Source organism: Lates calcarifer, unplaced genomic scaffold (assembly GCF_001640805.2).
Source record: "Lates calcarifer isolate ASB-BC8 unplaced genomic scaffold, TLL_Latcal_v3 _unitig_4587_quiver_601, whole genome shotgun sequence".
Taxonomy (NCBI): domain Eukaryota; kingdom Metazoa; phylum Chordata; class Actinopteri; family Centropomidae; genus Lates; species Lates calcarifer.
Genome location: NW_026116988.1, coordinates 159,105 through 184,985, shown reverse-complemented (window position 1 = coordinate 184,985; position 25,881 = coordinate 159,105). Strand labels below are relative to the sequence as shown.

Genomic DNA, 25,881 nt, shown 5'->3' with positions numbered 1-25,881 from the left:
TTCACACAGTGGTTATTGCAACTATTCTTTATTGGCATTTCGGAGTAAAAAGGCGTTGTATAACTTTAAATTTAATTAAATTTATCTATCAATTTAATGGCGCTGTGGCTATCACACTTGTTTAAAATAAGTTCTTAAAAGCAACATCTTAAGAGCACTTTGATGGCTAAAAGGCACCCTAGTTACATGTAAACCCTAACCAATGCTGACTGCAACAGAATATGTTCATAACACAAAGCTAAAAAAAAAAAAAAAAACCTTCTGGGTTAAAGCAACAGCAGGTTTAGAAATAGCTGCAAAGCCATTATAGATCTTATTTCATAAAATACTTCAACCCATATGACCAGCCTAGCTATTTTTTATACAACATTTATAAATTTAAAATATGAAAATATTTTATGTAACCTGTATTACATAAATATGTAACCTGAATCCTTCCCCCTAAAACAAGCTGATACATTGGTCTTAATGTGTTATTTTCTCTACCCTCCACCAGACCACGTAAGTACAATAAACAGTAAAATGGTTTTATTATGTCCATATGTCCTCCATATAATGGAACCCACTCTAACCAATCTGAGACAATACATTAAGTCTGCCATCCCCGCCGACCTTGACCAACACCAGTTTGCATACCGGGCAAACAGATCAACAGAGGATGCAGTTATCACAGCGCTCCACACAGCCCTTACACACCTGGACCAGGACAACACCTATGTAAGGATGCTGTTTGTGGACTACAGGTCAGCGTTTAATACAGTCATCCCTCACAAACTGGTTCAGAAACTGAGCAACCTGGGCTTAGGCAGTTCACTGTGCACATGGATACTAGACTTCCTGAGCAACAGACCACAGAACGTCAGGATGGGACATCACACCTCATCCACTCTCATCCTGTGCGTACATGGTGAGGAGGTAGAGAGGGTAGAGAGCTTCAAATTCCTCTGTGTGCACATCTCAGCTGACCTCATCTGGACCACACACATCATCTCCCATCAGGTGGGGAAGGCCCAACAGAGGCTTTACTTCCCCAGGAAGTTAAAGCAAGCTCACCTCTCTATTTTTATATTCATTATTCTTATTTAACTTAATTTTATTCTGTTTGACTTTTTTCTATATTCCTTTTGACATTTTATATGTATCTGTGCTGTCATTCTAAGAGCTGCTAAATGGTGTTTTGTTGTTTTGAAATAAACATTGACAATAATGATCTATTCTATTCTATTCAATAATGTATGATAGAATAAACAGGGAGAAAAGCTCTGCTGCCATCTAGTGCTTGAATGTACAGTATTACTGTGCTGCACACACAGACCCATCCAGATTCATGATGATTCATGACAACTACAGTAGCCCAGTACTGCCATCTACTCTATCTGCTCTTTCCTGTTCTACCTCTCTCAGCTCAAATGAGCATGACAGTAAGCTAGTCCACTAGTCCAGTGTGTTTGAGGATTTTCAGCTTTTGCACCACTCTGTTACTGTAATGAACTAGCATTATATCCACAAAAAAGTCAGAGGATCACAGGTGTCAGTAGGATTCATCCACTGGGGGCCATCAGGGTCTGGTGGCAGAGTGATTATGGCTGTGATGTCCCTACAGACACAAATGTGGCTGGTATGTGCTATGATGCTATTCTAACACATGAAAGGTGATGCTGTCGACCTGATACTTCTCCTGTCTGCTCTGAACACTATGTGGCCCTCTTTGGCCTCTGCTGCTGATGTGTCCACCCATCAGAGTCTCTGTATTACACTGCTGTCTGTCTCCTCTTGTTCGACTGAGGGTTAAAGTCCCATGAGTGTCTGCCCCCTGCAGCATGTGCTCACTGTGTTCTGAACTCCCGTTTTGCAAAATCATGCCCTGCCGGTTAGTGACAGGAGCCTCAGCCAGCAGCACAGTACTCTGAAGCTGTGGTTGGACTACATAATGCATTGGCTGCAGCACAGGGGTGGTGGTGTAGTAGACAGGCTGCTGTTGTAGTAGAAGTGTCAGGCCAGGAGAGGGTAGCATGGCTGTACTAACGGGACTAACAGGGGGTGACTGTGTGATGTTGGTGGTGATGTGTGAAGACTGGCCATGCATGTTATTGAAAGTTGCTCCATCAAAGCCACTGAGGCTGGTGGGTGTTTGCCTATGCATGCTGCTGGTGAATGTTTCGTTCAGGCCTGTGAGGCTGGTGGATGACTGGCTGACACTTTGGCTACACTCTGGGCTCCTGCCATGGATGCTAGATGGTTTAGTCTCCAATGAAGGCCCAACAATGTAGTCAATGTTATCCACCTGAGGGATGACAATCTTTTTAGGTGTCAGAGGTGTTGGACGTCTAGGAGGAGAACAGATGTCAGCCAGAATCTTGAACTTTGGTGCAAGGTCATCGAGGAACTGCAGGTCATCATTAGACTCCAGGAGACTGCAGCAGCCCACTGAGCTAGCAGAGGAACCTTGTCCCTCGTAGTCATAAACCAACAGACCATCCTGTGCTGACTGCTTCTCTCCTGCACGACTTGCACTCTGCACATAAAGCAACATTAACACAAAGAAAATTAGAGGCATGTAACTCTTGTCTCTTGTCAGTAATGATGAAATCCAGCATAACTTGAACAGTCTGAACAATAACACAAATTACCTGGATGAATTTTGATGACATTACATTACTGATGATGTTACTTACTTGCAAGTGAAATAATAATCCTCCGGCATCCGTGTATAACTATATGATACGCCACCCCCCCGCCCTCACCGATGTCTGAGGTCAGCGTCTGTCCATCTATGATTTTACAGACTTGTAATGCTGGCATGTAACCTGGCTAGTTGTCAACCTGTCTCCTCTGCGGCTCTTCCGCTCCTGACGCATTGCACACCTCAAGGGAATCTACTAGCGAGTCATCATACAAGGCCAAGGAATCTTTGCGGTCCCTGAATTTGTGTTCCCTCCTAATTCTTCCACTCACTCTAATCTTTTAGCAGAACCAGTGCATCCATGATGCAGAATTTATGCCCGATTTATATGTTTACAGCAGTCAGACTGATCTCTTCAGACCGTGCCAAAATTATCAGATCAATCAGTGGCATTGAAAATTAAAGTTTGATAGGTGAACACAGTTTATTTATGGCTCAGTACAGGCACGAGTATAAATAACACTGCTGGTTTAAATGCTTATGATAAGGTGAATCTATAATTGATGGAAAGGGCTGGGCAATATAGGAAAAAATCTTATGATATGATTTTTCATATCGGTCGATATCAATATATATCTTGATATAAATCAAATCGCTATTTGTCGAACTTAAAGGGTCCTTTTTACTCCTAAATGATAAAAGATACCATAAGGTCACAATAAGGAGATTACTGTAAATTGTATTAAAATCACTGCATTACTCTAACTCTGTTTGTTTTTTTTCCCCCTCAAGCACATTAGTGCCCAGGTTGTGCTTCTGTCTCTCTTTCTTTTACTGTCGCTTACTGCAGGTGTCTGCCTCTGGAGCTGTAGAGTCTCCTGCTGACTGGCGAGGGGTGCGAGTGTCCATTCAATGCTGCTCGCAGCTTTAATTATTACTATTATTATTATTATTACTACTACTTATGTTATGACAGACTGTGTACCCTGAGTCTGGTTCTGCTCGAGGTTTCTGCCTCTTAAAAAGAAGTTTTTCCTTGCCACAGTCGCCTAGTGTTTGCTCATGGATCTGTTGGGTCTCTCTTTGTAAATTTTAGTATGGTCTAGACCTGCTCTATATGTACAGTGCCTCAAGATTACTTCAGTTGTGAATTGGAGCTGTAGAACTAAAATTGACTTGACTTGACTCCTGCGCTCTGTGCTGTGTGTGTTCCATACAGGTGAGCACATTCTCCCGTCAAGTATGTTTTTATAGATCCCAAATGTTGCATGGAAAGTTGCATATGCCTCATTCAGGCCCCTTATGCAATGGTTATATTTGAGACCACTGGTGATGCGGTGAAGTCACTAACTACGTCATGTCATGAAACAAAGTTTGCTTTGTGACATGGAGCATTAACCTGCTGGACGTAACCATTAGAAAATGGGAAAGTGTGGCCATAAAAGGATGAACATGGTCAACAATAATACAGAATACTGAATCAACATGATGATGTAAAATCCAATGAATAAAACTTTCTCACTTAGACACAGCCTGTTGTTGCCACCTCAGCAAAAATCCAGATCCATCAGAACCAGGCCATGTGTCTGTGTGTTCGAATTTGGTGAGCCTTTGTCCACTGCAGCATCAGATTTCTGTTCCTGGCTGACAGGAGCCAGTCCTCCTCAAGGTTGGAGGTGTTTATTCTGAGACTTTTCTGCTCACCATAGTTGTAAAGAGTGGCTATCTGAGTTACTAAAGCCTTTGATCTCAAACCAGTCTGGTCATTTTCCTCTGACTTCTCTCATCAACAAGGTGTTTCCCTCCACAGAACAGCTGCTACTGGTGATGTTGTTTTTTTGTTGTTTGTTTGTTTCTGTACCATTCTGAGTAAATTGAGACTTTTGTATGTGATGGTTGTATAGCCTACATAAATGTATCCACTGAAGTATGATTTATTGAGGGAAACAAGCTCACTGTACTTCACTTAAGCTGAATCATACTAACTCGTGAAGCTTTGTAACCTGTCTGAGTTGTAGATTTTAATGTCCATCAGTGCATGCATCTTATTATCCTTATTCAAGGTTGGGTAGTAGTGGCAGCAGGCTGAGCAAGGTATTCCAGATGTCCATCTCCTCAGCAACAGCTCAAGCCTATAGCTCCTCCTGGGGAATTTTCAGGCCAGATGGAATATGTAGCCCCTCCAGCGAGTTCTGGGTCTACCCTGGGATTTCCTCCTGATGGCATTTTTTCACATGAAGGAGCACTGGTTCAATTCTGAGCTCCCTCCAGATGTCTGAACTTCTCACCCTATCTTTAAGGCTAAGCCCAGACACCCTACTAAAGAAACTCCTTTTGGCCACTTGTATCTGTGATCTCATTCTTTAGGACACTACTGTTGGGCCTCAGCCCATTCAAAATGGAGATCGAGACCATACAGCTCCCTTCGTTCCACAGACAAAGGAGAATCGCTGAAGTCAGTCTCCAAGCATGCTTCACACACTCTTGGTGTAAAATCTACAATTACAGCTATAATTGGTTACTGCATAGCCCAGGATCCTTGGTGTCACACCCTCTCTTCTCAGTCAACTCCTCAGGAGAGAGGAGCTCTCTCTTTCTGCCCAGCTAATCAACAGGAGCTGCTGCTCTGAGGCTTTCCTGAAGCACAGGCCTGCACTGGACTAAACTTCAGTAGTGAAGGTACATCTTCCTGTCTTTCATGCTACTTGCTAAACTCCCCATTTACCTGTCACCTTCTGATTTGGCTTTAAACAAAGGAACACTCGGCTGTGGCTCAGGAGGTATATTGGTTACCAACCAATTTGAAGGTCAGTGGTTCCATCCCTGGTTTCTCCAGTCTTCGTACCGAAGTATCCTTGGGCAAGATACTGTGTGTGTCAGTGTGTCAATGTGTGTATCTGTATTAAAGAGCACTAAAATGTATAGAACAAGTGCTGTATGAATGTATGCGTGAATGGGTGAATGTGTAGTGTGAAGCTCTTTGAGTGGTCAATATGAATAGATGACTAGAAAAGCTCCTTTGTTAACTTCCAGCACATGACATGCAGTCGGTCCTAGAGGCCATCTTTTGATTTCGCTATCTTGGTTAAATCTTAAATCAGCCATCTTACCATTATCTAATTTCCCCCAAACACACACACACACACACACACACACACACACCTGTACATAGTGTGAATATTGCCAATAATATTCCTCTACACTGCCGAACTCACAAATTTTACCAACTTTTACTTTTACTAACTACTGGTAATTTTGGTGGTAGTTATTGATTATCAAACAAGATACTAAATTGATAGTTAGTATACTTAATTAGACTGATGGCTATCTGATGCCCAAAGGTAGATTTAATGTAAATGAAATCCTATTATTTTATGTAATATCAAAGCAGTAAACATCAGTCTATCCACTTGTAGAAGCGATGTAACCACATTTAAAATATATGTACTTTCATATCGCCTTCTTCACCTGTGAAATGAAAAGTAGCCTTTACATTTACTTTACTTTGACTTACTGCACTTACTGTAGTTTTGTGCACACAGTTAGCTTGTGTAATGATCATTAGCAACATTCATTTTAACCTCCTGGTTTAGATCATGTGGAGAGACTGTTTGTTTCCAACCTTGACTTCTATGTTGTGACATCACCATCTTCCCACATGTACAATGCTACCAACAATAATCAAACCTATTAAAATAGTTGTAATAAACTAGCATCAGCCTGATGGTTCCTCACCTGTGAGTAGTACTGATGCAGAAACACATCTGGGAGAGAAATGCCATCCATGCTTTGATACTGTAACAGGTGTTGATCCACTGAGTACCTTTCCCTTTGGCTCTCCATGGAGCCTTCAAAGCAACTCTCCTGGATCTTGACCGCAGCCTCAGGCCTGGACTTGTAAGTGTTGTTGGCAGTGTTAAGAGTCATGAAAGAAGTTGTTGTGTTTGCCCTGGTTTTGGATACTGTGTTGCTGGCCTGTATAGCAGGTATGGTAGCAGCAGGTGTCATCTGGACTGGAGAGGTGGGCTGAGGGACATCCTGAAGCAAACAAGGGCAGAAATTGAACAGACATTTTAGGTTGTTTCTACTGAAAAGATGCCTTCATAGTTTGGCAGAGTGTTTGTGGGGGCAGAAATAATCTTTTGTTGAGTGAAACTAACATAAACTTCATGCTAATATGGAATTAGATTCTGATAAAATTCCTCAAAATAGAAATTCCAAGGAAATTGCATCTTCACATCATCCCGCCAGAATCCCACCACAGCATTTCAATCTGGTGGAGGTGTGGACTTTGACTAGGCCATTGAAACACCTTGATTATTTTCTTCTTCAAGCATTCTGTTGTAGATTTGTCGGTATGCTTGGGATCATTGGCCTATTGCATGAACCAATTTCGGCCAAGCTTTAGCTGTCAGACGGATGGCCTCACGCTAAATACTTTGGTATAGAGAGGAGTTCATGGTCAACTCAATGACTGCAAGGAGTCCAGGTCCTGTGGCTGCAAAACAAGCTCTAAATCATCAGCCCTCCACCACTGTGCTTGACAGCTGGTATGAGGTGTTTGTGCTGATATGCTGTGTTTGGTTTTTGCCAAACATGGCGCTGTGCATTATGGCCAAACATCTCCACTTTGGTCTTGTCTGTTCAAAGGACATTGTTCCAGAAGTCTTGTGGTTTGTTCGGATGTAACTTTGCAAACCTAGCTAATGCTGCAATGTTCTTTTGAGAGAGAAGATGCTTTCTCTTGGCAACCCTTCCAAACAAGCCATACTTGTTCAGTCTTTTTCTAATTGTGCTGTCATGAACTTTAACATTTAACATGCTAACTGAGGCCTGTAGAGTCTGAGATGTAGCTCTTGGGTTTTTGCACGGTTTGACCTTGGGGTGAATTTGCTGGAAAGACTGGCAACTGTCTTGAATGTTTTCCACTTGTGAATAATCTTTATTGCTGTAGAATGACTTAAAATAGATTGGAACTTCTGTTTTTATTAGAGGTGCTCACACTTGCTGATGATCAGTTAATCAAGGGCATTTGATTGGCAACATCTGGTTGCTACTGACCCTCTTAATTCCTATGGAAGCAGTAAGGGTGTAGTAAATTTTTCACACACTGCTTCTGCATTTTGGCCTAGTTTTTGTTAAATACATAATGACACAGTGTAATATATTATGTGTTGATGTTCATCTGAGGTTGTATTTACCTCATTTTGAGACCTGCTAAGGACCAGATGATTTTTTTTATGATGTCCTGATACGTAAAACCATAGAATTCTAAGGGGGTATACTTTCTTTCTTTCTCTCACATGACTGTACATCAACCAGTGCAATGACTGCATCATGTCTGTTGAGACAATCAGGCCTTATCTAAATGCACCTGGAATTGTATTTTGAAGGTGGGTTGGGTGAATTTGGACAATTTACAGGAGGACATACAGGAGATACAGGAGGACATGCTGAATAATCTGCTCACTGTTACCATACCTGTAACAACATGCTCAGCATAGCAATAGCTATTGTATGGGGCCATTATGGGGTGAAGGATGATATGAGTGGAGGAGAGAGCAGAGCAGAGACGAAACTTTAAATGATCTTTTTGTGATGTAAAATATATCATATATGTATACATATGTTTTACCTTGTCCTCTCCTCTGCCCTCTGTATGATAGACAATCAAGGATTCTCTGGTATCAAAAGGAAGCTCAGAAAAGATCCCTGACACTTCTCCACATGAGCAGGTCAACATGAGGAGACCTGAAAAATACAACCATAGTAGAAGGCAAAACTTGTGACAATAATAATAATAATAATAATAATAATAATAATACAATTACAATCAATTTGTCCAAAAAATATTTTCTCACACTACAATTGGTATCTAGAGGTGGGAATAGTTTTATTTGTATTGGCTGAGATTTTGAGATATCCACCTCCAAAGTCTCTCATTCCAGAAATAATGTCCCAATTAATAATTCATGACCAGAGGAACTCTTCCTCTAGACGCCACAGTGAGATTTTAAAATATCAACACACAAAGTTCTATTTGCCTCTGTTGTGCTGGGGTAGCAGCAGAAGTCACAGACTTTCAAATGTGATGAATAAAACCAAAACTATCTGGATAGACAGATATCACTCATTCATAAGGTGAACAGGCCATTAAAAATATTGCCATAAGCTTCCTGATAATCAGGGGGTCTTATGGACAAAAATCACCAAAAATATGTACAAGTGTTTCTTGCCAATTGCAATTATGATAGTAAACAGTCCATTTGATCTCATTCTACTTAAGTTGATAGTATTAAATGACATTAGTTGTTCATAGTGTGTCCCCGCTGTTTGTCCTTTTTTGAGTCCTGTATTGTATCTAACTAACTAACTATAATTGTTCACTACTGCAGGAGTAATCCAAATCCACAAAGTGCATCATAACTATCATTTGTTCCTTAGGTGTATTTTATTGTACAGCTCATACTCACTGAGCAGTATCAGAAGTCCCAGGATCAGTGTCCCCACTCCCAGCCACCCAAATGAAGACAAGGATTCCTTGTGAAAGGCTCCTCGACCACCTGCACCTGCTGCTTTGCAGGTCTCTCCTTCCTCACAGGAGCACACATGTAAATCCAGGTACTGAGGGTCTGGGCAGGCGAGGCCCTGCTGGTCCTGGATGATGAAGGCAACCTGGCAGTGTCCAGGCCACAACGGTCTCAAAGCCCTGAGGGAGGCACTGGTATCTAAGAGCAAGCAAGAAAGAGAGCAGTCTTACAGTCTCAGTGAAGATAAAAGAACATCACACTCTTTAAGTGTCATTAACAATAGTTTCATCTGGCCAGATGAGCAGTGCCTCCAACTGTATGCCAAACAAAAGCACTGGGATGCACTGACTTCCCTGCTGACCTCTACAAACATTAGAGGTCAGCATTCTGTCTATTGTCTTCAACAGATTATTAACATAGAAACATTTAGACTCCCCACACACCTGAACTCAGCAATCATCTCACCTCTCTTATAACCCAACATGGACCTACATCACCACCTAGTGACTGTCCCTAACTGTCAATGCAGCCACTCCATTTAGAATTCAACCTGATCAGATGAGCTTCATCAAAGGCAGACACTCATCCAGCAACGCTGAACATATCCTTTCAAAAAATCTGAGAAAACATCTGCCTGAAATTCCTGTGTGCCATCCTAGAAAGACTTGGCTTTGTGGAATCATTCACACAATCACTGCAACCCTGAGCCTTTCAAGACATTACCTGGAGAAGCTGTATGTGTGAATGCAAATGTCTGAATCACTCAGACTGGGCATTAAACATACCTCACCCTGCCAACTGCCCAGCATAAAGTCTGTAAACCAAACAGAGGATTTCCAATTGGTCAGAACATGTCTCATATAGACAATGTCTGGTTGTGTTCTGCATGTGTGAAAGGGCAACTCCTGATAATGTTCTGACTGGATTCTCTTTACATTGTGCATGGTTCTTATGTGAAAATGGCTTTAAACTTCACCTATGTCCTCTCTCCACCTTGTTATTTGGAAACTCCAAGACTCAAAATTCAATTCAACTAAGTGTGTATAATTAAATTACAGATCACAAAACACAAAAGTTATATGAATGAATGAATAAATAATCAAATTATAAAAATAAAACTATTTTGAAGGTGGAGTCAATATCAATATCAATCAATATCACTGATGCTCGGTCGATAGGTACCAATAATTTTCTGATGGTTTTAATCACTGGGGGGGGGTAGAGAATAGTAGGAGAAGAACATAGTGGGCAGGGTTCCATATAAGATGTAAGGTGATGCCAATAATACAGTACTAATAATGATAGTAGTTATTAATTAAAGTATTAACTACTAACGTAGCACTACAACTAATAGCAGTATAAGTCATTTCTAATTATAGCAGCAGGTGTTGAGTGGAGTTGTAGGAGCAGCTGGAGACTTGTCATCACAACAATCATCACTGCTTCCTAAATGAAAACAATAGCACACAAACTGGCAATAATGACTAAAATAAAGGTGTCCATACCATTTAAAGGTTCAACCCTCCACTCCCCCTGGCTCTTCTCTGCCACAAGGCTGAAGCTGAAAGGGGCTGAATTTGGTTCTCCATCTTCATCCACCGCTGTGACATCAACTACTTCTGTGTCTGAGCAGATGTACTTCACGGCGTTAGTCAGTGTGGGGCAGTTATCATTTACATCTCCTACCTGCAACGCAACTGTTCCTGTGACCATCTTGGGAGGCATGTCTGGAAATCAGAAAACATTCACTGGTTGCTCTTTGTTCCCTTCAGATCATCAGACTCACTGAGACACACTCAACACACTTTATCTGTTTTGCACTTATTTATAACAAAATTGGGATTTGTCTTGACTTCAAGGCCTCTTTGCCTGTTTACCTCAAACATACAGTATGTCTTCTTGTTTTTGATTGTATTGTACTGTATTTTGTATTTTGATTGTATTTATATTCATTTTTCTTGAAAGTTAGACTCAGTACTTGGACGTATTATTGCGTTGTTTGGCAGTGTTCATTTATTTTACTCAGTAGTTTAATGTAGAGAGCCCTTTCCTCTGTGTTCTTGTTGATTTAATTACATTGATCGCCTTGTGTCACTTGGATTATTTTATTTTATGATTATTTAGGTTATTCATTATATATTTTTTTAAATGTCTGTTAACATCCATGCTTTTGTGTCTTGAAAACCAGACGACATATCAAGTAATTAATTCTCAAATTAACAGCCTGAAATTAATATACAATCCACAACAGAGACCAAACAGCAAATCTTGGTGACTTTAGTAACCCCACACCACTGGAATCCATGTAATTCAGTGATTGTGTTTACTTGTGCACTAGTATGCTAACCCTGCCTAACCCTGGTTTTGATCTTATTCAAAATGTGATGCTTACATAGAATATGAAACACCTAGCTATTCATATCCCTGTAGACATGATCAAATCAGTAACTGAGTTTCTGATCATCTGTGTGCATGTCCTGATTTTTCACCATCTGAGCCACTATTTTCCGTACCAACCGAGAATGTTCAGAGACCTGGATCAAGTGTTTACAACCACAGTATCATGGTTTGAATACTCAAGGTAGCATACCCAGGGTTCTGAAAACCAGGATAAGGTGTTAACATGTGCAACACAACCAAGATAGTCCAAAAATCTGGTCATGGCTAGTATACTAGTGTTCACATAAATGCACTCAGTATTGATAAAAAATATTGTTTAATGGGACTTTAAGATCCTCAAGCAGTGGCCTAAAGTCTGAACTTCTGGCCATGGAAGTACAAGAGAACAGTTCAAAGGAAGGCTCAGAAACCCCAAACCCTCTGGAGACCAGCTTTCTACATGTAAGGCTATACCTATTATCCACAAACAGAGCTTACCCTGAGTCAAGCCCAGTATTTTAGCGTAGTAAGTTCCATTCACTAAGAATGGGGACTCTCTGTCTGGGGCCTTTTGAAGTCTAATCTCTGCTGTCTCTGAGTCAATCAACAGCCAGTTGTCAGGATCATATCCTTTAGCATATCTGTGGAGATAGCATGCAGCAACATTTACTTTTTAGATTACAGCAATCAAAGCAGTCATATATTTTAATTTATCCACTGGTCAAAATATCATTCATCAGTGTGGGATCTCTCAGAAAAAACACCTCATACCAATATACAATGTAGAGTAGTTTCATTTTTAACCACACAGGAATGGGATGACAATGTCTGTCAGTTGGCCAATCAGTCCACCACTTTTGTCCAAATTGAAATATTTTAACAGCTATTGGGTAGATTGGCCTTAAATTTGGACAGGATGAATCTTGAGGGAACATATCTAATGAAATGTCAGTATAATTGCTCGATGTATTACCATGTAATTTGTTACAGACATTAGTGTTCTTTGAATTCTTTATTTGTAGATGACTCTAGATGAAAATTCACAGTTAGTCTGATACTTTGGTTTTTGTATCTAACAGTTTGGTTTCACTTATGATAAATCTGGCATCCTTACAGAGCTGCTGACATGGCTGTGACCTATTTTAAGTATCTCAGTAATTTCCTAAAATTGCTTTTTTAGGAACAGGCATATATGGAGCTTTTTACACTAAAAGTTAGGTATGAGTTCATCTCACCGAACATTTTCTGCAGGCTCTCCAGTGTCGGTGTCAGTGGCTGCATAGACAGCAATGACTTCCATTAATGGATTTTCCTCTGGGTTCTCAGAAACAGAGACAGGCTTCACTGAGGGTTGGAAGGTGACCCCCTCGGGCTCATTCAAAACTGCAATGCTCACAGGGTAAAGTTTGCCCTTTCTTGGCCTCTTTTTTGTGGAAGGTTTTTTAGCTGAGCCACCAGGTCCAGCTCCAGCAGCTCCAGCAGCTCCAGCTCCACCGGCTCCAGCACTCAAGTCAGCTGCAGTCCCTCCATCCCCACCTCCTGCTCCCTCCCCCCCTCCTTCTCCATCCCCACCTCCCTCTCCTGCTCCCACCCCCTGTCCTTCTCCATCTCCCTCTCCTTGATTCCCACCATCACTGCCTCCACCCCCAACAGATGGTGCAACATTGGATACTGCCACTCCAAGACTGATATCAGGATTTGCCTCAAAATCAACAGGCTGGAAGGAAAAACAGAATGGAGGCACACCAGTTCACTCTCACAGGTTACTGTTTAACATGTGCTGCACAAGGTCTGAAAAACCACATACTGCTATCATCATCTGACAACTTGCCGTGCCTTTTAGTCATGAGGCATTGAAAGGGATTTAAAAAAATACTTTATGTTAGATTTGACTATGATTGTAGTGAAAAATATGCCAACAGCCACTACTTGAATATAAATTGTATTTAAATCCTATTATTTCAATGCCAGTCCTTTGTATAAATGACAAATAATAAATTCTCTTAGATAGAAGAGGGGCTGGTTTAAATGACTGGAGAGAGGGATTGGGTTCCTCCCCCTCATACCTTACAAACCAATACTTTGACAGCATTCCATTTGTTCTGTGGTTACACGTTTCAGCAATACAAACAGATCTACCTTTTCAAGCATCAGAACACCTTCATTGGTGTTGGGATCAGTCTTGATGCTGAATGTCCCCTCTTCATTTCCAGTGACGATGTCAAAAACAGCCAGCCAGTTGTCAGTTTTCTCTTCATCAGCATCCAGCACTTTAAACCTCATGACCTCCACATGGGCGGAGTTCTCCACAATGCTGCCTGAATACTACACCAGCACAGAAAATACAAGAAAAACAATTTCACTGCTAGTATTACTTTGAACAACTTAGAGACACTGTTTCACATTTTGGGAAATAAGATTGATATAACTCTATTGTCTGTCAGATATTAAGCTATAGCCAGCAGCTGCACAGCAAAATCAAAAGTGAGTTGAAAGTAAAAATATACAGTCATTTCAGCTCTTGTTAAAGTTTAATTCAGCTACAAGATAGTTATTCCTCAGACAGTGTCAGAGTGACAGAGAGTTAAATGACATACTCTGCCAACAACTCTGCAGTTGATTTCTCTAGATAGCCAGACCTATTGCCAGAGGTCCAACGTGTCTGTTTTTTCCAGCATCAAGGTGGGAGACCAGCCAGCTGTTGTTTTTATTTTTGACTCGACCTGACCAGACAACACTCCAACTCTGACCAGGAACATTGATGTGTGTACATCTAATCTTAAATTACCTACGCAGTACTATTTATTCTAGCTGGTGGTTTATGCTAAATATCCCAGTTGCTTACGTAGCGTTAGCTAATAAACTCGTCATGTACTGCTTAGTTAATTGAAAAGAATAAATATCACGTGTTGCTAAGTGAATTAATGGATCTAGTAATGCTTTTCTCATGGGGAAAATAGCAGTTAACAGTCCACTAGTCCCTTATGTCAACAGAACAGTTAGTCTCCTCCACTCCCTCCTCCAGCATCTGGAATCACATGGGCCCAGTACTTCTAACCTTTTACTCCACATCAGAATTATCCAGAGTTTGTGATTCATTTTTTCTCTACCAAATCAAATCAAATTGATCTTTTTGGTTTTGTCCTGGTTTTTCAAACAATTTTGAGACAGGATCACTCTGATCCAGATAGCATAAGATCAGGCCCACACAATCTAGATTTGCAAGCTTTGGGTAGACTTCCAAGTAATACAACATTTAATTAACACAGACATGTGAATGTTAGGGAGTTGAAATCAGTTTGCATATTTCACATTACTCATGATCTATCACACAATACAAAGGCCAAAATTGTATAATTTGCTGGTTCACTGATGTCATTCTTGACATCATGGGTGGAAAAAGATCCCAGGCTCTACATGGCATTCAATCAGTCCCATAAGGTGGTGAGTCTGGGCTGTGTGGGGCTAAGGAGTTGGGAACAATTTGGTGCAACCACCCCTTAAGAGACAATGTCCACAAAAATACCCCAAGAGTCAAGATCACTAAATCTGGTGAGGAAAGAAACAGAGAGGGCAGAGAAACAGACCTCTCTAGCTGACGAGCAGATTAATGTGTGATGTTCTAATTGAAGATATTGGTTACTAATTGTTCAATTTAGAGTGGATATTGTTTTGGCATGGTTTGTGTTACTTGAATATGCAAGCATTGAATAAAAGAATGATTAGATATGTGCCATATATCTGATGCATCTCTACATCCACCCTATTCTGAGATTTAATCCAATCTGGATGATTCTGATCTGGATTAGATTTTTTGGAAATACTGGGCCTAGGGAATTTGCTTCAATCCTTTTTGTGGATCACCTGAGCTTTCAACACAATTTAATGACATCTGATGATCACCATCTCAACATTTCCCCTCCCCATCCATTGGGTGTCCTTGGTTTCTTCTTTTATATAATCTATATGAATGATTGAATCAGCCCTTCACTTCAAATACACAGCCATACTTGGACTACTCATTGACAATAACTCAGCTTATTAACACTTGATTTCACATTTCACAGTCATTGACAACTACCTCCAGCTGAACAAAAGAACTGATCATCAGCACATCAAACACACCCCACACTTAACTGAACTCTATTGACAACAAGACAGTTGACTGGGTCAACAACTTCAAATATCTTGGATTTAAAAGTTTTGATCAATACATCAATACATACAGACTGAATCCCAACAAAGACGCCATATTGTCTGTAAACTTTGTAAGCATTGTACCAGAGGCAGAGATATATGTTTATACACAACCGGTACCTGGTCTTTTTCCAGCGTGGGCACATTATCATTGATGTCCACTACTTTGATATGAATGGTCCCAGTGCCTGTGTTGCCTCCAGGAGCTCCATTCAGATCACTTCCTGTAATTGTTAAAATGTAGGAGCTTTGTGTCTGTGGATAACAAAGAGACCAACACAGGTTTATCACTGGATGAAAGATGGGCACAGCAATCCTGTTAACCATAAACAAATGTATTGTAGATTAAATTATGTTTCCATCACATATATCTATCTGACCTCTCTGTCTAAGGTATTTTCTTTGACGTAGATGGATCCTGTGTTTCTGTCTATGTAGAAAAGATCTGTGCCATCAGAGGGCTCCTGCTTCTTAATGCTGTAGGCAATCTGTGAATGGGAGCAGTTGGCCTTGTCTGCATCTGTAGCTGTTAACATGCCAACCAAAGTCCCTGCACAAAAAGCAGAGGAAGACAACATTCAGCAGCTTTTTCTTGTGTTTTTTCACAAATAGATAACAGTGCTGTATGTCTCTATTGTAGCTCCATTGCATGTCTCACATTAAACTAAAAAATTAAAAAGGTTACACTCCAGGAGTGCCAGTGTTTATCTCAACTGTGTGGTACCCATTCTTTCATATGATATACTGGTTTTAGTTGTATATTGATGAATTACAACCAAAATAATATACAGTAGCTGTGGAAGAAGTGTTCAGCCTCTAGAAAACAAACACTGTTGTTGTTTAGACTTGCTCTTTTCATCAGCTGTGGACACTGGTGGAACAAAGCACAATTACATGCAAATAACATAGTCATGATTTTGCTCTTCTTGCAGCTTTACTAGCACAGAAGCTGGGCACCAGGTATCATTTCTGTCCAGAGAATGCTGTTAGAGGAAAGCTCATAGAGTGTCCAAACTAGCAACTTGAGCAAATATCAGTTTGTTCTTCAGGCAGCCGGACTGAACTTAAGCAGTTGTCTCTGACTTTCAGTGCAGCAGGAACTCTGTCAAGTACTGCAAGAGGAAACTGACTCATTGTTTTATTAACATGTTTAATTTGGTTCAACTTGTTTCTATTTTCTGTAGCACTACCATGGGGTTTATTTATTGTATGGTGAAAGAAAAGAGCAGAGAGTCGTATTGTATTCTGAATGTTGGGGAAGAAAACAACATATTTTACCTGCTGGACTGGACTCTTTGATTGTAGCTGGAGGTACTGGAACAAACACAGGTGGATTATCATTCTCATCCTCTACATCAAACCTCAGGTCTATTTTGCCTTCAGCCACAGTACCATTATTAAATCTGGCCACTCCTGTAAGCTGTTGAACAGAAGCAAACACACACATTTTATACAGATTTATACCTCAATAAAAGTGACAACAGTAATAAATGTAAATGAATTCTCCATGACACATTAAAGTCCTGCAGTATTTTTTTTATTTAAGTATAAGAAAGGTAATTAGCAGCAGCATTTACAAAAACAAACAAAAGTCAAAGTATTCGTCATACAGTATACTGATGTGTTATTGTGTTTATGCAGTATTGCTGTCTATAGCTGTCAAAGATCAGTAACTTCTGCTCATGTAAAACAAACAAGAAATGTCAAATAGAACAGAAGATTTCTCATGAGAAGGACTTTGTTAACATCTCCATTCTGGCATGAACAACTTGTTCTGATGTTAATTTGATGCTAGCTTATTGTCATGTGCTGAATTGGAAAATGTCATCAAAAAGACAGTATAGGACTACAGTGCAGTTTTAATAACCTCATTTGAATTCAACAATATGAAATGCTGATTGCAGATAGATTAATAAGTGAGTATTTGTGTAATAAGGTCTGTGCTGAATTGTAGCCTCACAATGTAAGTCTCTCTCTCCTCTCGGTCCAGTGTTCCTCGGATTCGAACCAGTCCAGTGTTCTCCTCCACAATAAAAAGGTTGACTGGTTCTTTACTGGCCCCGTGGCCCAGCAGAGTGTAGTACAGGGTTCGCTCTTCATCCCAGTCTGACCTGATCTGAGAATGATCAGAATTAGCATAATCAATATTTCAAAAATATTGTCCTGCATGAGCATCTGGAGTAAGCTAGGCCACATAGCTTGGATGTTCATATCACATGATAATAACATAGGCTGCATCAGAACAAAATCATATTAGTCAAATTTATATGACCCTCTGAACACTGAAATTCCTGACCCACTTGTAGGCTAATGAGGTTTATATAACTACAGTAACATATGGTTCAATTATCATTGTTAGGCTACATCCTGTAGTAATTACTTCTAACAAAGTAAAAGAGGATGAAGGAGGCCCTTAAGACTGAAAGGGAGTCACAAGGTAAAAATATTTTTTCCCAGAGAACCACATCTAAAACAGTAAAGAAAGTTCATTTTCTTTACTTCCTCTAGAAAGTCCAGACACCTTTTCATCAGATGAGAATGAGTACCTGAGCTTTGTTTTTGTTCAGTAGAGCTATTCCACTGAGAAAGACTTGAATTCAGTGCATGTTTGACATGTTTTATTTGTTTGAAAAGAATTTCCAGTTGTAGTTGGGACTGATTAACCAAACTTGAGAAATTTATTAAAGTTCAGTGATTAATCAAATGTTTTCTGTAAAAATTAAAAAACAAAAAAACACAACAATAAATTGTTTCTTGCTTTAATTTGTTGTAAAATCCAGTGTGTCATCTTACCCCACAAAGTGTGACAACTTACACACTGATGGGGCAATGTGTCACATGTTCACTCTCACTATTCATATAATTATAATTCTGTATTGAAACAAGATATGAAAATGAAGTGAATACAAAATATGTGCCTGAGACTTTCCTCTTTCATTTGGTATGCACTTGTTAACAATATATTACATTGATTCCAAGATTTATAAAAGAGTAAGAAAAGTGTGACAACATGCAGGTCTCCCCTACCATCTTAGTTTAAATGATACATTTTTCACTAGATTTGATTGGGCACTATTTGCACCATAGTGCACATCCTGCACATGGGGGTGCTGGCAGGTTGCTGGTTTGAGATGATTGAATACTGTATTGCTCATTTTGTATCACTTCTTTTAATATTTTTTGGGGGGTACAGGACACACTTATTTGGATGGGACAGTGGAGAGAGAGCAGGATGACAATTTACACCCCCAATTTATTAGGGCCCAAGCACTAGCGTGCAAAGGCCCTATTGTAATCGTAGGAATTGTTATTATTCCTGTGACGCTACACACATCAGACCTGGCGAAAACTGACATCTGACAGGGGTCTCATTCATTGGCACTGTAAAATGGCTCTATAGCACCCCCTTGGACATACTCAAAACCCCCTTGCCATTGGGCTTAGTTTGTTCGAGGTGAATGAAATTCAGAGGCATTATGTAACATGCCGAGACGCACCAAAAAATCTTTTGACATTATGGCCTCAAGCCTACAGGAGCCGGCCATTTTAATTTTAATTTGAAAATTTTGCTCATTTTTGGACATTTTTTGGCATTTGGGGATGTTGTATTTGATCGAACTCCTCCTACAGATTTTATCATATCGCCCTCAAACTTGGTCAGGATACTCTTAAGGCCTTTGCAATTAAAATTTATTAAAAGATTTTGTTGATGTCTAAGTGTGTGGCCGTGGCGGCACCTCAAATTTCCATGATTTGCTATGAAACAGGAAGTTCCAATTTAAGTTGCTGTAACTCAGCCATACTTTGTTCAATCAGCACCGAATTTCACAGTGTTGATAAGGGTCCCGGCATGAACACACCAATATGTCAATATTCACAAAAAGTGAACTTGACTAGGACTCAAACATGTTTTGGGCAGACTGGACATTGTTAGAGCAATTTCCTCTTTTATGGTGAGACATCAAATTCAACATGCCATTTAATGAAAAATCAAAAGCTTCACAATTAAGTGTAGCAAACATGCATAAATAGTTCTGAAAATCTGAAAACACTAATATGATTAACTAACAGCAGGTGAAATGAGCAGAGTGATATGGTGAAAGCAAATAGGTTTAGTCTGAGAATAGTATGATTACCGAATCCTGAGATGTCTATGAATGAGATCTACAAATTAAGTTTCCTTATCTCACCATCAGCTTCAGTAGCAGGTAATGGCATGTATAGCCTTGATGTACTGTCAGTTTAACTGAAGACCACTGGTGGGCACCCAGTGTAGCAGTGTGCATGGTTTTTATGCAGGTTGATGACAAAATAAGGGTCTCCCCACTGTACTAAACTTTTGCTGAAATAACTGATGACTGAAAAGAATACTCAGACACTTGTTCTTAATTTGTTGTTGTTTGGCTTGTAAGATAGAGGAAATAATTTGTTCCTTTATACAGTCAAAGGAAAAAGGACACATGTTGAAAGAAAGCTCAAAATGATAAAGATAAAATGCATGGTGAATGGTTGCATGCTCTTTTGACAAAAGCCCAGAAATTCAGATGAGTGACAGTTTTATCCCTGGGGAATGTCATGTTTGAAGGTGTGGTGATGTAACTTCTTTCTTTATTTCAGCTGGAATTATTATTATAATCAGAATTTTATATTAGTTATATTTTATATTATTTAATATTAGAAAATAAATTTCCCACACACAAATCACACATTCGTCTTTTACCATAATCAATTAAGACAGTATACAAGGCGGTGATAGGACTATTACTGGCAAGGATGAATACAAACATGGATCATATAAGCACATCACTCACAAGTCTTTAACAAAGTAAAGCTCATTAATTAAGCAGACAAAAGATTTAATTGTTTCTACCTCTATTAATAAATGTGTGATGATACAGGAGATAACAAATAATCATTTGATTCAATTAATAGTGAAAAGAATTATGTTGTATCATTGCAAATACATGTAGGTGAAATGTACTGTGCGTTAGGATTTTTGTGGTCTTAAGTGAGGGTTGTGAAGGAGTGGCTCAGCTGGATGTGTTTGGCATGCATGTCAGTGGCTCTGTGCAATTATGTTACTACTATGGCATTAGATATCAGTATCATTTTCACTATACCCTGGCATGTCATGGAGAAAATATATGCTGTGGTATTTTTCTGCTGTTATTTAATGGGTACACCCAGGCACACACCTTCAAAACCCTTGGTGTTCAGGCTCTAATAAACATAACAATTCTAATAATGCATTCACACTACTCAGTGCTCAGGCCCTAATGGTAGAACTTGCTGAGCTTCAGGGTGTTTCTGCCAGGATTTTTGTGGTTAAATTGAAGTTGCCAGTGTTTCTGTGGAATGGCTCAGCTGGAATGGCTAAGCTGTTTGTCATCATCAGTGACTCTAGTGGTATCATCATGGCTCACTAATTGCTGTACTGAACTTTAACTGAATAACTTTGGCATAAACTTGGCAGTGGCTTGACAACATAAAAATCTTCAAAAACCTTCAAGGATAAACATAGGATTATTAAAAAGAAATTCTAAAAGTATATTCAGACCATTTTGTTCTTGTGGCTTAATTTGTTGTTGCCTGGCTTGTAGGGCAGAGGAAATGACTTGCACATGAAGACAAAAGAAAAACTTGAAGAGCACGTTGTTAAAGAAAGAATAAAAGCACGGGGACAAAACAACAGAGAACTGCCCCTCTCCTTAAGTTGAAACTGAAAAACTGTGCTGGCAGTTATACTTCACGGCAAGTGGTGGCACTGTCGTACATTAAGTTCTGTGTTGGTTTATATTTGGATGATACATGCATGTCTGCTGAATATAATGGTGAGTTAAACAATGTTATTTATTATTTTTGTAGTTTTTACTCAATTTGTTGTAGGTTTTTTTCAATAATTTGAAGGAAACATCAGTAAAGAAGACATACACTTGGCATTTTGGTTGAGAGTTTATCTATCTGCATAGCTGTATCCTGAGTACATGCATTGGGGGCAGGATAGATATTAATATTCCATCTATTCATCCATTACTGTTTATCCTTCGCAGGGGGGCTGGAGCCTATCCCAGCTGTCATTGGACGAGAGGCGGGGTACAACCTGTACGGATTGCCAGGCCATCGCAGGGCCAACATATAGAGACAAACAACCAATCACGCTCACATTCACACCTATGGGCAATTTAGAGTCACCAGTTAACCTGCATGTCTTTGGACTGTGGGAGGAAGCTGGAGAACCCAGAGAGAACCCACACAGGCACCGAGAACATGCAAACTCCACACAGAAAATCCCCTTCATCAGTTCAGGCTTTGTTTTTCAATTTCAAATTTTAAGTGCAATGTCAAAATTGTAATGTCACTGTTGTAGCTCCTTAGATAAATAGCTGGGAAAATACAAAGATTTAACAATGACTCACAATGCAGAAGAAATGGCTATGAGAGGAAATAAAGGTATCATTATGATATCAGTATTTCTCAGTACACAACTTTACCAATAGAAATTCTGACAAAATTAACAAGAAAAAAGCAATGAGAACTTTAGACAGTAAATGACATTGTTTTTTTTTTTTTTTTTTGTTTTTTTAAAATCTTCTACAGGATCTCTACAAGAAGGACATGCTGTGCCCTGAATCTCAGCATTAGACATAAATCACAGGTGCAGAGTTATCCAACATGTATATAATTTCTAGATTTACTAGTTTTCTCAGCCTCATGCTAGAGGGCAGCTTGTCTTAAGTGCAGGATGAGAACTTAAAAGGTGGAGAAGTCAAGCCTGAACTCGAGCACTAATGAACAGCATCGCTGTTTTTAATTCTCCTGGCAGTCTCTTTTTGAGATGGTGGAGCTGTTTCTAACTTTCATATATCTCTAGGCTTTGTGTGTGTGATCATGGGCATTGCCTAAATGTAAATGGCAAGGCAAAAAGAACTTCTTATCTGCTTGTTTGTTGTTTGTATTTGTGTTATACCTACACCAGAAACAGGAATTTGTACAAAAGAAATTTACCAACACCTGATAGAGTCAAGCAGAACATTTGACCTTTTTCCCAGTACAACAAAGGTTGGAAGGTCTAAGAGTGATGTGGATCTTAAGGTTTTTAAAAATAGGATTTAGCCTGAAGGGGACACTCCATGTTGAGAATTGTTTTTTGCCTGACAGTGGTAGAAAAATTGTAATGAGGCCTTTCCTCTTGTTAACATGTTAGAACACAGAGGTGACATGATGTGGGACATTTCTTACCTTTGCGACATAGCCAGCTGTGCTGTAGTCAAAGTTTTCTTTAAGTGTTCTTGTTGGGATAACCCAGTCCCTCTTGTAGCGTTGTAGCTGTGGGACACCGGCTGCACTGCTTCCCAAATACTCCCATAGCTGCAGAGAGAGGAGCACATTCAACTTCTCTCACTGTAACACTAATAATGTTACTCTGAGAGACCTTGCGCATATGTTTATATGCATGATGCATTTCAGGCATGTGGTGCTTTTCAAGATGAATCAGTTCAGCTGTCTACACTGACTGTTTAATAGCTCGTGGCTGAATCTGAAGGCTCCTTTGCTGCGATGAACAGAACCACCCTTACGGTGTATTAGACCTGTAGGTGAGGTGCTGGTGTCCTCTGGGTGGTGCAAGAGGGAAGGTGATGTGGTCATTACATTAAAAGGGTTATTCCCCTGAGGAGCAGGAATGTGATCAATACCATGGCAAACTTACATGTTGTCCTGATATTTTGAACATGATGGAAAGCACAAGTAAACTGTGGTGCTTGTAGATTGTAGCAATATCTAAACATAGATGGATTGGACAGGAGATAAAACAATGTTTCTCACACTAGTTAACAAAGTTAACAGTTGCTCTGTTAATTGTTTCATATTACTCGCCATTTCTCCTACTTTAGGCTACACCCTGCTGTGTTTAGCTGCCTGATTAGATAATTCTACCTCTACATTTGTATAGTGCTTTTTATACATAGGATGCAGCTCAAAGTGCTTTAACAAAGATAAAACACATAGAAGACAAAGAGAAAAATGGAGAAAGGAGCTGTTTTGGCAGGAGGAAGGGGACCTACACAATACTAAACAGGCTCCACAGATGCTGGATCAGATTGAACTCTTGGGGGTTTGGAGGCCATGTCAACACTTTGGGCTCTTTGTCGAGTTTTCCATGGGGGAGTCCCCTGCCATTAGGGAGTGCCATTGAAACTTAAATTAGAGTCTAAAATTACATCCAGACTTGTTACTTCATTTTCATTCCTATGATTTAAGTGTCCTAGCCTTTTAGAAAGAGCATCTCTTTTGGCTTTGTGGCCAACCAATAGTATTACTGTCTTTGTTCCTCTTTGTCTCTCTGTAAGAACACACTGAAAAAGTTTTCTGGACGATGATTAGTCAATCATGTCAAATGCAGCATTCAAGAGAGTTTGAAAGTTGTTGAGAACATTTTCATTATGTTGTGGTTCTGTTTTCAACTTCTCCATTCTCTTTTGTTACTAGACATCAGAGGTAGCACCAGGTCAAGTGTATTACCTAGTTGTTGGGTAGCTTTAGTAACATGTTGTTAATCATAGGCTATCTAAGATATTGAGAAATTCCACAGCCTTTGAGTTAGCACTGTTATTAATATGAATATTCATCCCCCTAAAGAGGATTACTCATTCATAAGTAGTAAGTGTAATGGACCATCATGTCTGATTCAGACTTCAGTACAATGGCCGGATATTCTAGAGATGAAAGTTTATCTAAATTAATCTTAGCACGACTCAAGTGACTAAAGAAGAGCAGTTATACCACATCTTCTTCTTTGTTTTCTCTGCACATTAACAGGTCTATGCCTCGCCTGATCTTGCTAGACATTCAAATGATTATAGGTGTGACAACCTGATATTCTCTGGCATACTGGAAAATACCACATCAGATGACCCAGTGGCTCAGCTTAAAACTTTCATGCACTCCTAGCACAAAATTCCCTCTGATACTGTATATAGCACAACCTTCCATTGCATCCACAGACTCAGTAACTGCTCCAACAAAGCCCTCCATCATTGCCAAACTAGAACACTATAAAAAACTCATTAAAAACAAGGTGGAAGAACAATCAATTCCCCCATGAAATAAACAAACGAGGAAAAATCCTATATCCCATAATGAAAGAACACTGAATTAAAAATATATAAGCAAACATAGTAATGGACAAACTTTACTGCAATCCCACAACCACACCATGGCTATTCTGAGCCGTATAAAATAAGACCCCTTACGTAATCCCTATCTCAACAGAAAAAAAAGTCCTGTTCCCTTTTTGAACAGAGTTCGCTCAATATTGGTGTTTTCGTGCCAGTCACAGTACTAACACAACATTAGTAAAAGTAACCAATGACTTCTTTTAAATAGACTGAGGAATTACACTGGGCTGATGGGAACTGTTTTTAAACGTTTTTCTTCTTACTTCATGGTCACATGCTTAAAAATATATGAACCAATACGCTCCCTTACTGTCCTCAGACATAAATCTGTTAGTTAGACAAAAATGTTTGGTGAGGCAGCTTTCATGCTCCAAGCAGCTGGAACTGCCTGAGGACCTGAGAGGAGATGAAAGTGTTGAAATCTGTGAACATAAACTTAAAACCTCTTCAGCCTGGCTTTTGATTGAGTATGATTCATAGACATTACTCACTGTACTTGATTTACTCATTTTATTTTATCTTTATCATTTCAGTTATTTTTTAAAAATGTATGCTTCTTCATTTTATTGTATTTTATTTACTGGATTTTTATCTACAATTTTAACAAACTCTGCTTTATTATCATTGCTTTTATAGTTTTAGAAATCTATTTTACTGTTTTTAATGTTAGGCATTGTATTTGATTTGTCTTTTAGAATTTGTTCTTTCTTATTATCAGCTTATCAGTTGACTGTGAAGCACTTTGAGCTGCACTAACCTGTATGAAAGGTGCAACACAAATAAGGTTTGACTGATTGATTGAAGAATTCCCATGAATAGGTTGGTTGTTTACACGGAACCACATGAAAGCTTAATGCTGCCTCAGTGTGTGATTTTATACAGGATGCTGGCATCAAGGAATTAGAGCTGTTATGTGTAAGACAGCAGCCTTGTTGTCGGTTGGCGTCTGTTCTGCCGTTCCTCTTTTTATACAATG

General features: G+C 39.5%; 1 protein-coding gene across 1 annotated transcript; it reads right to left on the bottom strand.

Annotated features, from left to right (window-relative positions):
• Positions 1-1,633: 1,633 nt before the first annotated feature.
• Positions 1,634-23,461, bottom strand: LOC108900670 (desmoglein-3). Its single transcript, XM_051068458.1, has 14 exons — positions 23,438-23,461; positions 22,969-23,097; positions 17,690-17,845; positions 17,008-17,149; positions 16,110-16,279; positions 15,850-15,984; positions 13,672-13,857; positions 12,768-13,249; positions 12,031-12,173; positions 10,659-10,880; positions 9,097-9,351; positions 8,259-8,374; positions 6,359-6,661; positions 1,634-2,515 (listed from the first exon to the last, which is right to left on the bottom strand). The coding sequence occupies exons 1-14, from the start codon at positions 23,459-23,461 to the stop codon at positions 1,634-1,636; spliced, it is 3,345 nt and encodes a 1,114-aa protein (XP_050924415.1).
• Positions 23,462-25,881: the final 2,420 nt, after the last annotated feature.

Excerpts from the sequence above, each read along its gene's own strand:
- LOC108900670 (XM_051068458.1), bottom strand. The coding sequence starts at position 23,461 with ATGTTCAAAATATCAGGACAACAT. Across the intron at positions 17,150-17,689 it reads AGGAGAGAGAGACTTACATT|CTTACAGGAGTGGCCAGATT; the intron begins GTGAGGCTACAA and ends TCTGTTCAACAG. Across the intron at positions 6,662-8,258 it reads AGGGCAGAGGAGAGGACAAG|GATGTCCCTCAGCCCACCTC; the intron begins GTAAAACATATG and ends TGTTTGCTTCAG.